The sequence below is a fragment of the Mercenaria mercenaria genome, chromosome 1 (assembly GCF_021730395.1).
Source record: "Mercenaria mercenaria strain notata chromosome 1, MADL_Memer_1, whole genome shotgun sequence".
Classification (NCBI taxonomy): Eukaryota; Metazoa; Mollusca; class Bivalvia; order Venerida; family Veneridae; genus Mercenaria; species Mercenaria mercenaria.
This window is the reverse complement of record NC_069361.1, coordinates 41,949,273-41,961,869: the sequence shown is the minus strand read 5'-3', so window position 1 is coordinate 41,961,869 and position 12,597 is coordinate 41,949,273. Positions and strand designations below refer to the sequence as shown.

General features: G+C 32.2%; 1 protein-coding gene across 1 annotated transcript in view; it reads right to left on the bottom strand.

The window, feature by feature from the left end:
• Window positions 1-1,159: 1,159 nt before the first annotated feature.
• LOC123523186 (uncharacterized) overlaps window positions 1,160-12,597 on the bottom strand; it is a 34,195-nt gene continuing 22,757 nt past the window's right edge. The window contains exons 22-34 of the mRNA XM_045300876.2: window positions 12,253-12,413; window positions 9,053-9,219; window positions 7,844-8,030; window positions 7,250-7,393; window positions 6,737-6,916; window positions 5,715-5,862; window positions 5,430-5,504; window positions 4,651-4,805; window positions 3,390-3,528; window positions 2,855-3,073; window positions 2,504-2,570; window positions 1,634-1,797; window positions 1,160-1,347 (exon numbers count right to left, since the gene is read on the bottom strand). Coding sequence (XP_045156811.2) covers window positions 1,160-1,347; window positions 1,634-1,797; window positions 2,504-2,570; window positions 2,855-3,073; window positions 3,390-3,528; window positions 4,651-4,805; window positions 5,430-5,504; window positions 5,715-5,862; window positions 6,737-6,916; window positions 7,250-7,393; window positions 7,844-8,030; window positions 9,053-9,219; window positions 12,253-12,413 — 1,994 coding nt within the window. The remainder of the gene's footprint in view (window positions 1,348-1,633; window positions 1,798-2,503; window positions 2,571-2,854; window positions 3,074-3,389; window positions 3,529-4,650; window positions 4,806-5,429; window positions 5,505-5,714; window positions 5,863-6,736; window positions 6,917-7,249; window positions 7,394-7,843; window positions 8,031-9,052; window positions 9,220-12,252; window positions 12,414-12,597) is intronic.

Sequence of the window (12,597 nt, the reverse complement as noted above, 5' to 3'; positions counted from 1 at the left end):
ATGATCTTAAAAAGTTAAAAAATTCATCAGTCTGAGAATCGATATAAAAAAGTATAAATAGAACTAGTATTTGTGAAAGGTCACCATTATATAAATTTCAATTATCTCTGACTATAAACGACACTGTAACAGAAAATGATAATTACCCCAATCGTACTCAAATATAAAAATTGTTTCTGTCTTCTTTTCAAACGCCTTTGTCAGTATAAATTTGCATGGATCCAATTCGAGATATGCGGAGAACGACCTGGATAATTTTAATTCAGGAATTTCGAAATCCAGACAGACCGTTATTTTCATACAATCATCCTTGATATGATAATATAACAAGTCATTTTGAGGTCGTGGAAGCGTCACTGTGACACCATTTGATGTGCAACCTAAAAACAGAAGGTTAGATCAGATTCTTACAGCCCAATGTTTAAATAATATACTAGCACCAACTAACATTACTCATGTTTTCTTAATTATTTACCACCATGTTTTAGCTAGTTAAACACGTTAGTAAATTTGAAGTACTGTTTCGTTTTCAATGCCAGATATCAATCTGAACATAGTAATCCAGTATAAATACAAAGCATTTTTCGACTGAAACTTACACAGTCTATTATAGAAATGAATAAATAAAACAACAGAGTAATATGAAAATTAAAAATGTACATGCGATAAACATAGCTTAAGAGCAATTAAAATTCAATTACTTAAATCAAGCAATAGATATCTCTCATCCAATTCAGCCCTTGATCCAGAGATTGATAATCCATTTGCTTCAAGACGTTCTGTTATCTGTGCAAGTTCGAGGTTCTGTGGTCGTGGACATGTCGCTATATTCAGAAGCTCATCCTGGATGTTGACATAGTACATACATTTACAGCTCACATAATTGCCTAAGATATATCTATTCACATTTGTTTTATGATAGCTAAAACGTACACTAAATAGTATTACATATGAATTGGATTTTGTACGAAATAAAGAGGAAATAACTGCTGTCATGTACGAATTGAAACGGAGAGTTTTCTATGAAATTACAACTATCGGAGATATAGACAACAATGTGGACGTAATAATGTGTATTATTTTAATACTTTTTAATTGCGTTTCAAATCGCCAGATAAAATGTTAACGTATTATTCTGTTTTAAACATAAAATACACTTTCAAACTGTTCTGTGACAAGTCAAATTAATGCACGTATTTAAACTAGTGAATGAGTGATGTGATACCTTATCAATTCCAAGAGATTTTAGAAAATCGTTTATGGTACTATCAACAATGGCTTTAGCAACATCTATTGGAGCATCGGCTATATTACCTTTGATTTCCTCGAAATACTTGTCTACATCTACTGTGAAGATAAAGTATCAAATAATGTAAACATCATGCAAAATGAAATGTTCATAATTTGACCGTGTACAAAATATTAAGTATGGAGATTATATACAAACAGCTTATTACTTGATGATCATAACATTAGCAAACTAGTTTAGGTTACCATTACTGAAACAAAAACTTAAATAATAATTAAAGGCACAATTTATCTAAACTCTGTACTTATTGTATTATTATAACAGATGAGGCGACACAAGCTAGCTGTGTGTCTAACATTGCAAGGACATTGGTTTAGTAATTACCTGGTTTAACTTGTAAGTTTCCATCTGGGTCTACGCTTGGAAATGGAAAAACAGCGTTTTCCAGCATAGGTATATAAACGAAGCAGTCTTCGATATTTCCAACGTCGCAGATACCAATACCAAATGATAAAGTCATTTCGGTTGTAGTACCTTTATATGCATATCTGATAAAATAACCAATCAAAAATTGGTATTAATAACAGGGATAGTGCGATTTGAGCAATAATCTCCTATCCCCTTATTTACTTCGAGAATAATGTATCCCATTAAATGTTGTTAAGAAAGTCTAAAAATGTAAAACAATTCTGCAAGAAATACGTACATTGCAATTTATTTTCATTTTGTCGCTAATAATTGTTGAGTAAAATCATCTCAAAAATGATTTGTACGATCAATTAAAACTGAGGAAGCTGTTTAAAATAAAAGCTTCTATTACATGCATAATCCTTTAAGGTCATTACAATGATAGGGATTGACATATTTGTCAAAGAAATCTTTGTTACTATACTTAGGAACCTTTCATATTGGTTAATAAACACTGACATTTTCGTCATTAATGTGATTCTCTCCGCGTGTTAATACTAATTTCATGATATCTCCATCCACTGTTTCAATGTAATGTGTAATGGAACTATCGGCATCAATGATAACACTTACTCCTTTTTAGAATTTTCTTTATCTTATCCATAGCAACAGCATTTAATACAGTCTGTTGCCATAGATAAGATAAAGAGAATCCAAATTCTTTTTACATTATAGTATGTTGCCATGGATAAGATAAAGATAATTCTAATTCTTTTCATTAGAAAAGGAAATAATTAATTGGTAAAGTGTATTTAAATTGAATATGTTCACGAGTAAGGAACATACTTCACAACAATCCGCTGACCATCCAAGAAATCAAACTCAATCCCAGTGTCCTTGAAACCTTCATCATCTGCATTTGAAAAAAACAAACTTTCATTTATCATTTATCATAAACAAATAAATTAATGCGTTTGAAAACATCTTCAGTTTTTGGTAAATAAATGTTACTGATAATATGTTATACACGACACATGTTTATCAAACATTACTTTTACTACAAAATGAATAGCTTGTTTTGAAATAAGGATGACAAAAAGGCAATAATTTAACTTATATTTACTTCAACATTACTCTAAAAGAGACCTGAAATAAAGTTTGAAAAATAAAACATGGCCAAGCCTACTGTTTTCTCACCTCCTTCCATATCAGATGTGTCAATTGAATCCGTCCATGTATTTACTCCGAACGTTAATGTCAAAGGCTCTGCGTCTAGGCGAACAAATATTCTAATTGATTTCTGTAGTAAACTGAACACTTCAACGGTAAGGCAGCACTCTATACCAACACATTTTTCATCAAGTGTACAGTACAGTAATTCATTTTCTGGGAGTGCCAATGTGATCAATGGGCAACCTGGAAAAAATGAAATAAACGATGCATAAATATAAATGCTAACCGCAGTAAAATCTCTCTAAAATAAACACTAAGCCACAATGGCTCTCTGTATTACCACCTACCTATTCCTTGTATAGTTATTACGTTGTCTCCGGACAATCAATTAAAAAGATTCTGATGATATTTTATGGCTATTACACACATAGCTCATTTTCTTGCGATCTACCTATATATCAGATGTGAAATAAATCACTTGCATACTTTTCAAGTGAGAGTTCTGCACGGATGGTGAGACAGAAAATGAGTCTAACAATTTAGACAATAGTTAAATTACTTATTTCAGCACGCGTAAGCTCCCGTATCATTTCTTCATTAGTGGCTTTTTGTTGTTTTCCTCTGCTGAAGAGTTCGTTTTCAAGTTCTTGTTTTGTCATGTGATATGGGCTTTTGCATTCTTCATTGCTTACTGCTTCCTAATTTGAAATAAAAAATTATCATCTGATTACGAACTATTACCTCATTATGTATGCACTATCATGCTGAGCAGATGACTTAAATTACTAAAACATTGACATGAAAATAGTTTTGCCTTAAATAGAATTCAGCAATCTAATCTATATATCGCATTAGCATTGTCATGTAACATCGTCATCATTTTATTAAATATATATAACACATACAATCATCATGTGTATTATAAATGATTTATTACACTTCATGCGAACGATTCTTGCTTAATGTGGATAAGCATATCTACTGCACTACTTTGTGTCGGTTGGGATAGAAGAAAATGTATCTGTAATTCCCCATCTGATTCATTTTGAGAAATTAGCAATTATTTGCTAAGAACATGTTTTTACTGCTAGATAATCCTGGAACATTAAATAAGTTACCTGCTTGTATAAGTGAAATAAGTTTGAAAGACGGTGCGAAACAACAAATATTGTAAATACATATTACATTGCTGTCTTTGGACATGTACTCATATTAATATGCTTTATAAGGCATTGAGATCCAAATGCAAGTGTACACGTTGGATTATTGGAAGAAAAATGTTTTATTATATGGCTTAAAATTTTAATATAAACGGTATTTAACAAAATTTTACTTTTCTAATAAAATTGTGAATATTTATTGCTGATGCGATGTAATATACACTTATTGAATGATTTCCCAGTCAGTAGTCAAAACTATTGGCCGCCAGTCCTTCTGAACACGGGTAATAGTTCTGACTTTGGCGGTGAAATAAGTGTGTGATATGGATCGAAGCGGGTACCGATGCAAATATCGTGTCTTGATCTGACTGCTGAGTCTTAATTTGTTTTACAGATGGTTATATTGTACAGAAATAATACAAGCATCCTACCAAATATTATATAAAACCATTTAAATTATGTTTCAGCGGAATAGTTTTTTTGACATATCATGCAAATTTCTTTCAGGATACCTTTAAGTACACTGTATCAAGAACAAGATAACGTCACTTTGCATAAAGAAGAAATTATCCGTGCATATCATAATAAATAAGTATTACATCCGGCCCCAACCCATAATTACGAAGGTAGGAAACACTTGAATATATTGACAGTAGTAACCTTGATATCAATTATCAATTTAGCCATTTTCGCCTTTGTGTCCTCAAGTCCAAGTTCTTCTAATAGCTGAATGATCGCTCCTAGTTTTATTCGTCTGATGGAAAAGTTTTGTAGAAACTCCTTAATGCTTGTCACGAGTATATCTAATGTAGTATCTGAAATATAATTTTCTTTCAGTAAATCCTACAGTAAAATGCATTTTTATCAGGTGTCTGTCTGCATCAATGTGTAGTAACGTTCAGTTTCTGATAATATGATTCTTACAAGTTTGCCTCGTGTTAAAAAGACATTTAGTTTTGGTTTTTCTGTTGATATATAAGAAACGGTACCATTAATCACAAATGTACTTTTTATTTCCAAATTGTGATTATTATGATATATCATAAATATTGCATATGTTTATGCGTTACTTGCGGTTGCTCTTCCAAAGCTTCATGTATTTCAGTAATTATTTTATTAAATGAAATATCAAACCATAAGGTGATGGTTTAAACTGAATCAGCTGTAGTTTATCAAATAAAAAATACTGTTTATTATGCTTTTCAGCAAACTTGTAAGCCACATTAATCAATATTTAAGGATGACACTTCTTTTCACAAAGCTCTTAAATCACCGATAAACTACATAAAAATAACGGAAAGATAAGTGAGATATGATAATAAGTTACTGAGTTACTGATGCTTCTGTAAACACCCACAAGCGCATATTTGTAAGTCTTGGAGAGCTATACAATTCTAGAACATAATGCATGTGACTAAAATAAGTTTATTATGACATACTTAAAGCTTTCGTATCAACAAATCTTTTCTTCCTTTTTCTCATAGACAGATGTTTGTAGATCCCGTCGTCGTCGTCTGAAAACGAATTTGTAATATTTCTATGGTCTAGGTAAAACAAATAATTAATAATTCATTTTGATATTCAACATTGAGAACGATATCTTAATTTCCATTTGACTAAATTTACATTTTTCAAAAACATCGTTTAGGCATTCCTCTTTAAGAAGTAAGTGCAATCATGTAAAATTTATGAAACACTATTATTATATCTTCAAAAGATTGTACCTTTTATGTTTTGTATATCTTGTCCAGGCCTTTCAGATTCGTTCATATCTTCTGTTGCTAATGATTCATCTTCTTCAATGTATTCAGTTGTGTCGTCTTCTTTTCGGCCATCCAAACCAACAACAAAACCAGATGCAACGGTATCAAACTATAATGCAATTAATATAAGTTTGCATAGGCATAGATTGGCTTATTATACACTCATTGCTCGTTGTTAAGGTAGTTCTGCACGTTTGGATAGAATTTTATTTTTTTTTTTTAAATAATAAAGAAAGGGTCGTGTGCTTGATTTTTTGCTAGACTGATTTGAAAACTATGGACCTCAAGCAATATTTCATAATGGAAGTCTATGGGAAAATCAAAACTTTCATAACATTTTCGCGAATAGAAATTTTTCTACACTGTAGATTTTGATGAAACTTCACACAGTTGTGAATAAAGAGATGGCCTGTAATTTGATGAAATAAAATGTATAGGTCCGCGTACTTAACGTGTTATATGTTTTAATACCAAATTTTGACTTTAGAAATATAGCAACAGTGCCAATGTAATAAATTACTCACAGGTTGCAATTAATTCATATAATGATTTTCGTTTCCGTACGCGGAACCCAGGCTTTATTCTACGTTTTTCGGATAAATGACGTTACGCCATCACTTCCGGTTTATCAAACGTGCAGAACTACCTTAAGGTAGTTGGTACAAACATGTGTAAAAATGTACATCGAAAAATGCATGGCAACAAAAGCATTTCGTTGGGCTTGACAATGACAAAGCATTGTTGAGCTATTTAGGTAACAATTGTACAATTTTCAATTGTACTCAGATTACAAAAGCATTTATGCTGGAATGCGCACTACAGTAAACGGAATAAAAATGTAAGTGCATTAATGGGTATTATATTGTTAAAAAATTAACGTAAGTTGGACAGTTGTGAAAAGCAAACATATCGTATGTATACTTATTATAAGCAAATTGAAGGGTATAATTATGTTAACAAAAAATTAGAAAAGCCGTGATTACTTTAAAAACGACTTTATAGTCGTCACATATTTGTTCCCATTTCGGTGCGTTCATTTTTCTGTCTTCTAGATAGTTACTTGGATCCACAACCCCACTACCTCTTCTAACAGAGACATGAATGTGGTTGTTATTGCCACAAGGCGATTTAGTCACAATACCAATGACTTCGCCTCCAGTAACCTGTGGAAATTAATAGTATTAAAACCACGCGTTATTTATTATATGACGAAATTTAAAAATGAAAGCAATTCTGAAAATTAAATGAAGAATTATTCCGTCTTTAAACATTTTATAAAGCAGAACATCTATAAATGTGCAAGTACGATCATGGTTCCTAAATGTTCAATCGTTTAATCACAGAATTTTTAAAATTTAATTTTCGCGACATCCCCAGCTAAGCGAATGATGTTTGTTTGTTTGTACTCTAGTGTAAATAAATCTTTCGTAGCTGGAGGTATGAAAGTGTTAAAACATATCTCGTATTTATATTCAATACATTAGATATCGTTTTACCTGTGTTAAATGCCCAACAGGATCAGTTATCTCCACGTTTGTTAGTACGAGTTCGGATCCTTGAGGCAGGTCATCACTGTCGGCTATAATAATTTCGTTGTTGTTGTCGGATAAAATGATAGTTCCTCCCACAGGAGCAACTACCTAAAATAAGGAAAATGATATGTGTCAAATGTTACTAAAATTGTTAATTATTTCAGTTTTCAGTTATGCCGTTTTACATTCTAAAATATTGTATTACAAACAACTACTAAAACACTCGCATCAAAATTAAAAAAGGAAAAGAAAATTTCTTTTTCTGGAAGTTTAAGGGATTTTATTTATCGGCAAAGTTCTGCCAACACGATGTTTAAGTCAAATAACCATCTATGTAATATTCAGGAATAATTTCTGTTTAAAACTGACAATTTTTTTAAATGTTTGTGTCAACATTTCTTTAACGTGAAAGGAACAAAACTGAGGAAACTCATTTTTTTCCGATAACAAACATTAATATCATACATTGTTTTCATCATAGAGATAAGTAGTGCATGCAGATTATGTTATTATAACTGTTATAATCATGATTTATTTATGTGCAAATAAGGCGTATACCTCTTCCCCTTCCGCAACTAAGATATCAATACCGTCAGTTTTGTATTCACCGTTACCACCCCCAAGTCTCGATGGGTAAAATCCATCCCCATTGCAGCCCTCGCCACTTACTCTTCTAGTTCTTGGAAAATCCTTGTCGAACTTGTGTCCAAAGATGGAATTGACAAGCGATTTTCCAACTTTGTATCTGAATATTTGATATTAAGCAACAGCAGTTAGTAATGGACGGATGATCGGTGCTGAATGATTACTGCCAATGCTTAATAGAAATTGTTAAATGCCCATTACCATGATTACATAGTCATAAATACTAACTTCATAATTCCATACGCAATTAACATATTAAGAAATGATAGATTCAAAACAGTGAGTTTACGTTAAATAAAACTAATAGTAATAGTTGTGGTGTAGAGAAATTCATTTTGTTGCACAAAAGAAAACACAGTTACATCTTTTTGTGATTTTAGGCAAAATATATCAGGTCATGTTAGAATTAATGATAAATGTCAAATGCTAACTGCCAATTAGTCACTAATCGTAGAATTAATCGCCGCAATGGGTTATTATCATGTATTTCTTTAAACAAATTTAGCTCTACCAGTCTGATTTCAGAAATTATAAAAGCAATTAACAAAAGCAAGTGACTATTTTAAGGATATATTCATACTTAAATATATTCAGCTATTTTGAATTAGACCATAGCAGTGAACATTTGGCATTTCTAAATCACAATTAGCATGTATCATATTAAAATTTACATTAGACAATCAATATTTGATATTAAGCTTTGAAAAATAGCATTTTGCGTTAATTTTACTATTCTGAATACAGAATTTGACAATTTGCCTAGCGTACTAGCCTTCTATAGTAACCAGAATTCCATAAAATAAAACTCGATGATATGCTAGAAAGGATCGAAGGAAAAATAATTTTTCGACATGTGTCAACTGACTTATAGAAGTACATTCATATCAACTTAAACGCGATTGAATAACTCTACTTCTACATATTTATGGTTAACAGTTTTTAACCGATGGAAATACTAACCTTCTTCTCGAACCCCAGAATACATAAATATAATTACTGAAAATAATTGTTGTGACTCATGCTGTTGTTGTTTTCTAAATGTCGTGATGAGTATAAAACATAAGAAGGGCCACTTGGAAGATTGAAAATAGAAGTAAACAGGATTTTAGTTTGAATGTATACCCATTTCTTAAAAGTGTATAAGCTTCTCGTATATCTTTGAACACATCAATGATACTAAAGAACGTCTGCATATATTTCCCTCCGATGTCTTTTAGAAGGTAAAGAGGCTGCACGAGTTCTTCGATTTCAGCTTCTATTTCGGATCGGATGTTCTCTTTTATCGTTTCCTGAAATATGTTTATTTTATACAATAATCATGATATATTTTGATACTTAACATTATTGATTAACCCTTGATAAACTAATGCATATTACACATTTTAAACCATCATAGCTCAGTGCTCCAGAAATAAAGTTAGATATAGCTTTGAACATTGTTTTTGTGTCTTACAAAATAACGGGGCACTGTACTTTCTTTGTTTACCTTTTCAACAAGCGCCTCGTGATCCAGATTTGGTCCCAGTTTTATCGCCATTTTCACGCATAATTCTGTCTGACAATCTGTATTACCGATTTCTATAGATCATATAATGTCTTAGCTTCATTTTGAGACCAATTTCAGCTTTTAACTCGCTTGTTTTATCGAGTTATACGAGTTCCAAGCAGACCGCGCTATCCTGCACGTTGTGTATTCTTGCACCGTGTGACGTCATACTAGGTCGCGCGCCCTTATTCTATTTAAGTCCACTCAGCATCTTTTGTAAACAGTAGCGCTAGAAGGCTTAAACCGGCAGGCTGCTACATGAAAATGTACCCTCACATGGAGGTTAAGACCCATTTTAATTAATTAAACATTTATCCTGTCACTGATCCTAGATCTTTAACCATTTTTATATAAATCTAATTTATTTATTATAAGGTTTTACCCACTTTTGGAACTTGACCCAATCTGGAACTTGACCAGATCTTGACTTGACCCAATCCGGTCAAATAAGAATTTCTATGGTATCCTTCAATTAATATATCTGGTATGCTTGGAACTCGGACTTGTATGTATTTATATTGAAAACCGACATTGATAATGCAAAATCTGGTTTAACCAGATTCTATTATAAAATAGTTTAACTGTCTGTTGTTGTGTGAATTTATAAATAAAGGTGTATTACTTTAGACCTTTAATAAAATAGATAGAACTGGACATATCTTTCTTGTCTCTGTAGATTAGAACCGAACCCAATTTCCTATTATGTTGTTACCCCTATTAAACGCCTGATAAGCTTAAGCCTTTTTAAATCCTGACTCACAGAAAAGAAAAAAACATAATTCTCATTTTAGGGGACACAACAATATAGCTTTCAAAAGAGCACATGTTCGAAAACTGCTTTGGTCTTAATTTTGCTATATATCGGATGCTTATTGAAATAAAGTATTTGTTCGTTTCTTTGTTTTGGGTTTCACTTCGTTTTTCAACAGTATTTCAGTCATGTAACGGCGGGCAGTTAACCATACCAGTGTTACTCGATTCTTTATTAATACAAAGCTATCCCTGCAAGTTAATGCCAAATACCCGCATGAATCAGAGGTGGAGGACGAATGATTTCAGACAAAATGTCTTATATTAAATCGTTACGGAGAACATACGTTCAGCTCGGTGATCGAACTCACGACCCCGCGATCGTATGATTTGCGCTCTCCTTATTGAGCTAAGCGGGAGGGTTGAAATATAATAGGAAATCCTATTGATAAGCGTAGATGTAAAGATATGAAACTTCCCATTAATTTACACATAGAACTAGTTAAAACAAGCAAATATTTATTTCTATTTATAAACCATGTTTGAGAATTTAACGTACTCGGTACCGCATACCTGTCGATATCTTCAGGTTTATTTCACGAAAAGAAGGTTATTTTGAATTATAAAGATTTTTATTACAAAATATACCACTGCGCTCGTACGCCTTTTATTAATCGATAGAATTTTGCCTTTAAGTCCAAAGTGGCAATGCTTAAGCTATTTTTGGACCTCGTCTATACAGGTAACTCCGCCCTTTTAGTAAACTTTTTTGTACAAGGTAAGATTAATTTACGCAACAAGTCGATTTAATACACTATGAACATTTTTACGCTGGCCACATGGCAGGAACTTTTACAACATATAAGGCTGATTTACGGTTGAATAACTGAAAAGTAAAATATATAATAATCGTCATTTAAATCTTAAATGAACGCACACTAACTTTCGGTCGCGTGGATGTGAAAATAAGAACGAAACCCTCTAAGATATAATGTATCTCGTGTAACGCGACTGACTCATTATCATTAATAATTTTTATTGAAAGTCTTTAGTTGAAAAAGTCGGTAGTTTCTTGCGGAATATGACTTGTGAGTCTAGAAATGGTTCTTCCCAAATACTAGAACAAGGCTTATGAACTGCCTGTCTGTAAATAACTGAAATAGTGTTAAAACGACGGGCATTAAACCCTTCAAATAAATAGTAGATTAATTCAAATACTTAAAAAGGATCAGACTGAAGACCCCGCAACACACACAAAACGAGAAAAAAATAAACAATAGTCTAGGCCTAAACTAAAAATATTCAATGGACTTAGATTTGCGATACTTAAATTACGGAACATTTTATCAATGAATCTATAAACCACTTCGGCCAATACAATAGGTCTGAAAGCTTGATACGGTAAGCGGACCAAAGCATTGACATTTATAAAGCGATATACAAGATTTAATAATGCATTCTGCAGAAGTTTTATCAAATTTTTATGGATATCACAGTTAAGAGTTGTGTAGCACATTAAATCTCCGTTGTAAGGTCACTTACTAATTATTATAACGCAACAAAAGCTAGTTCTGAATAACTAAGCCGCGACGGAAATTACTATAGACGCAAATACTTTTCTCTCGTCGATAATAATTGTCAAAACAAAAAAAAAAAAAAGCGCTGTTCCCATAATATGAGATTTTTACTTTTTAAACAACGTATCCATTATATTCATGTTATTGTACCCCTTTTCAATCAATACCTTTCAGGGGATACTGAGTCTGTTTTTTGACATGATTACTATAGTAGAGTCAGAGCGCACCCTATGTGTATGTCATAAATATGGAAAGGTGAATACGGTAAAAAAACTAACGAATGAGAAGGGGTAAACCTGTCAGGATTACTCTACAGAGAGCTTCAGCTTCGTCGCTTTTGTGACGTAAACGTATAAACTCTATCCATTTTAAAATATGTGAAAGAGCAATTTGATCTAAAAACAGTAGTATAATAGTGTTGAAATCGAATTTCAATACATTTAATTTACCAGGGTCATTTTACCGCCTGTGAGTTTTTCAACAGGGTCATCCTCTAATAATTCTGAAACCCATTCTTTGCCTTCTGTTTGTACAGAATGAAGTGCGTCTTCATATAATGTTTGAATGGTATTAACGTCCTCTTTTAAATCACTCCAGTACGGTCCTAGACCTTCAAAAGAAACAGTATTTGTTCAACAAAGTAACTACTCGTATTTCAAACTTATTCATCGTTTGTTCAAAATGATTAATTGTAGCAACGAAAAGTTTCAAATGTCAGAGTATATATCTAGAAACAAACAGGAGCAGTGCATACGCTTTGAAAATTACAAACGTTTTATAGACTACAACATTCC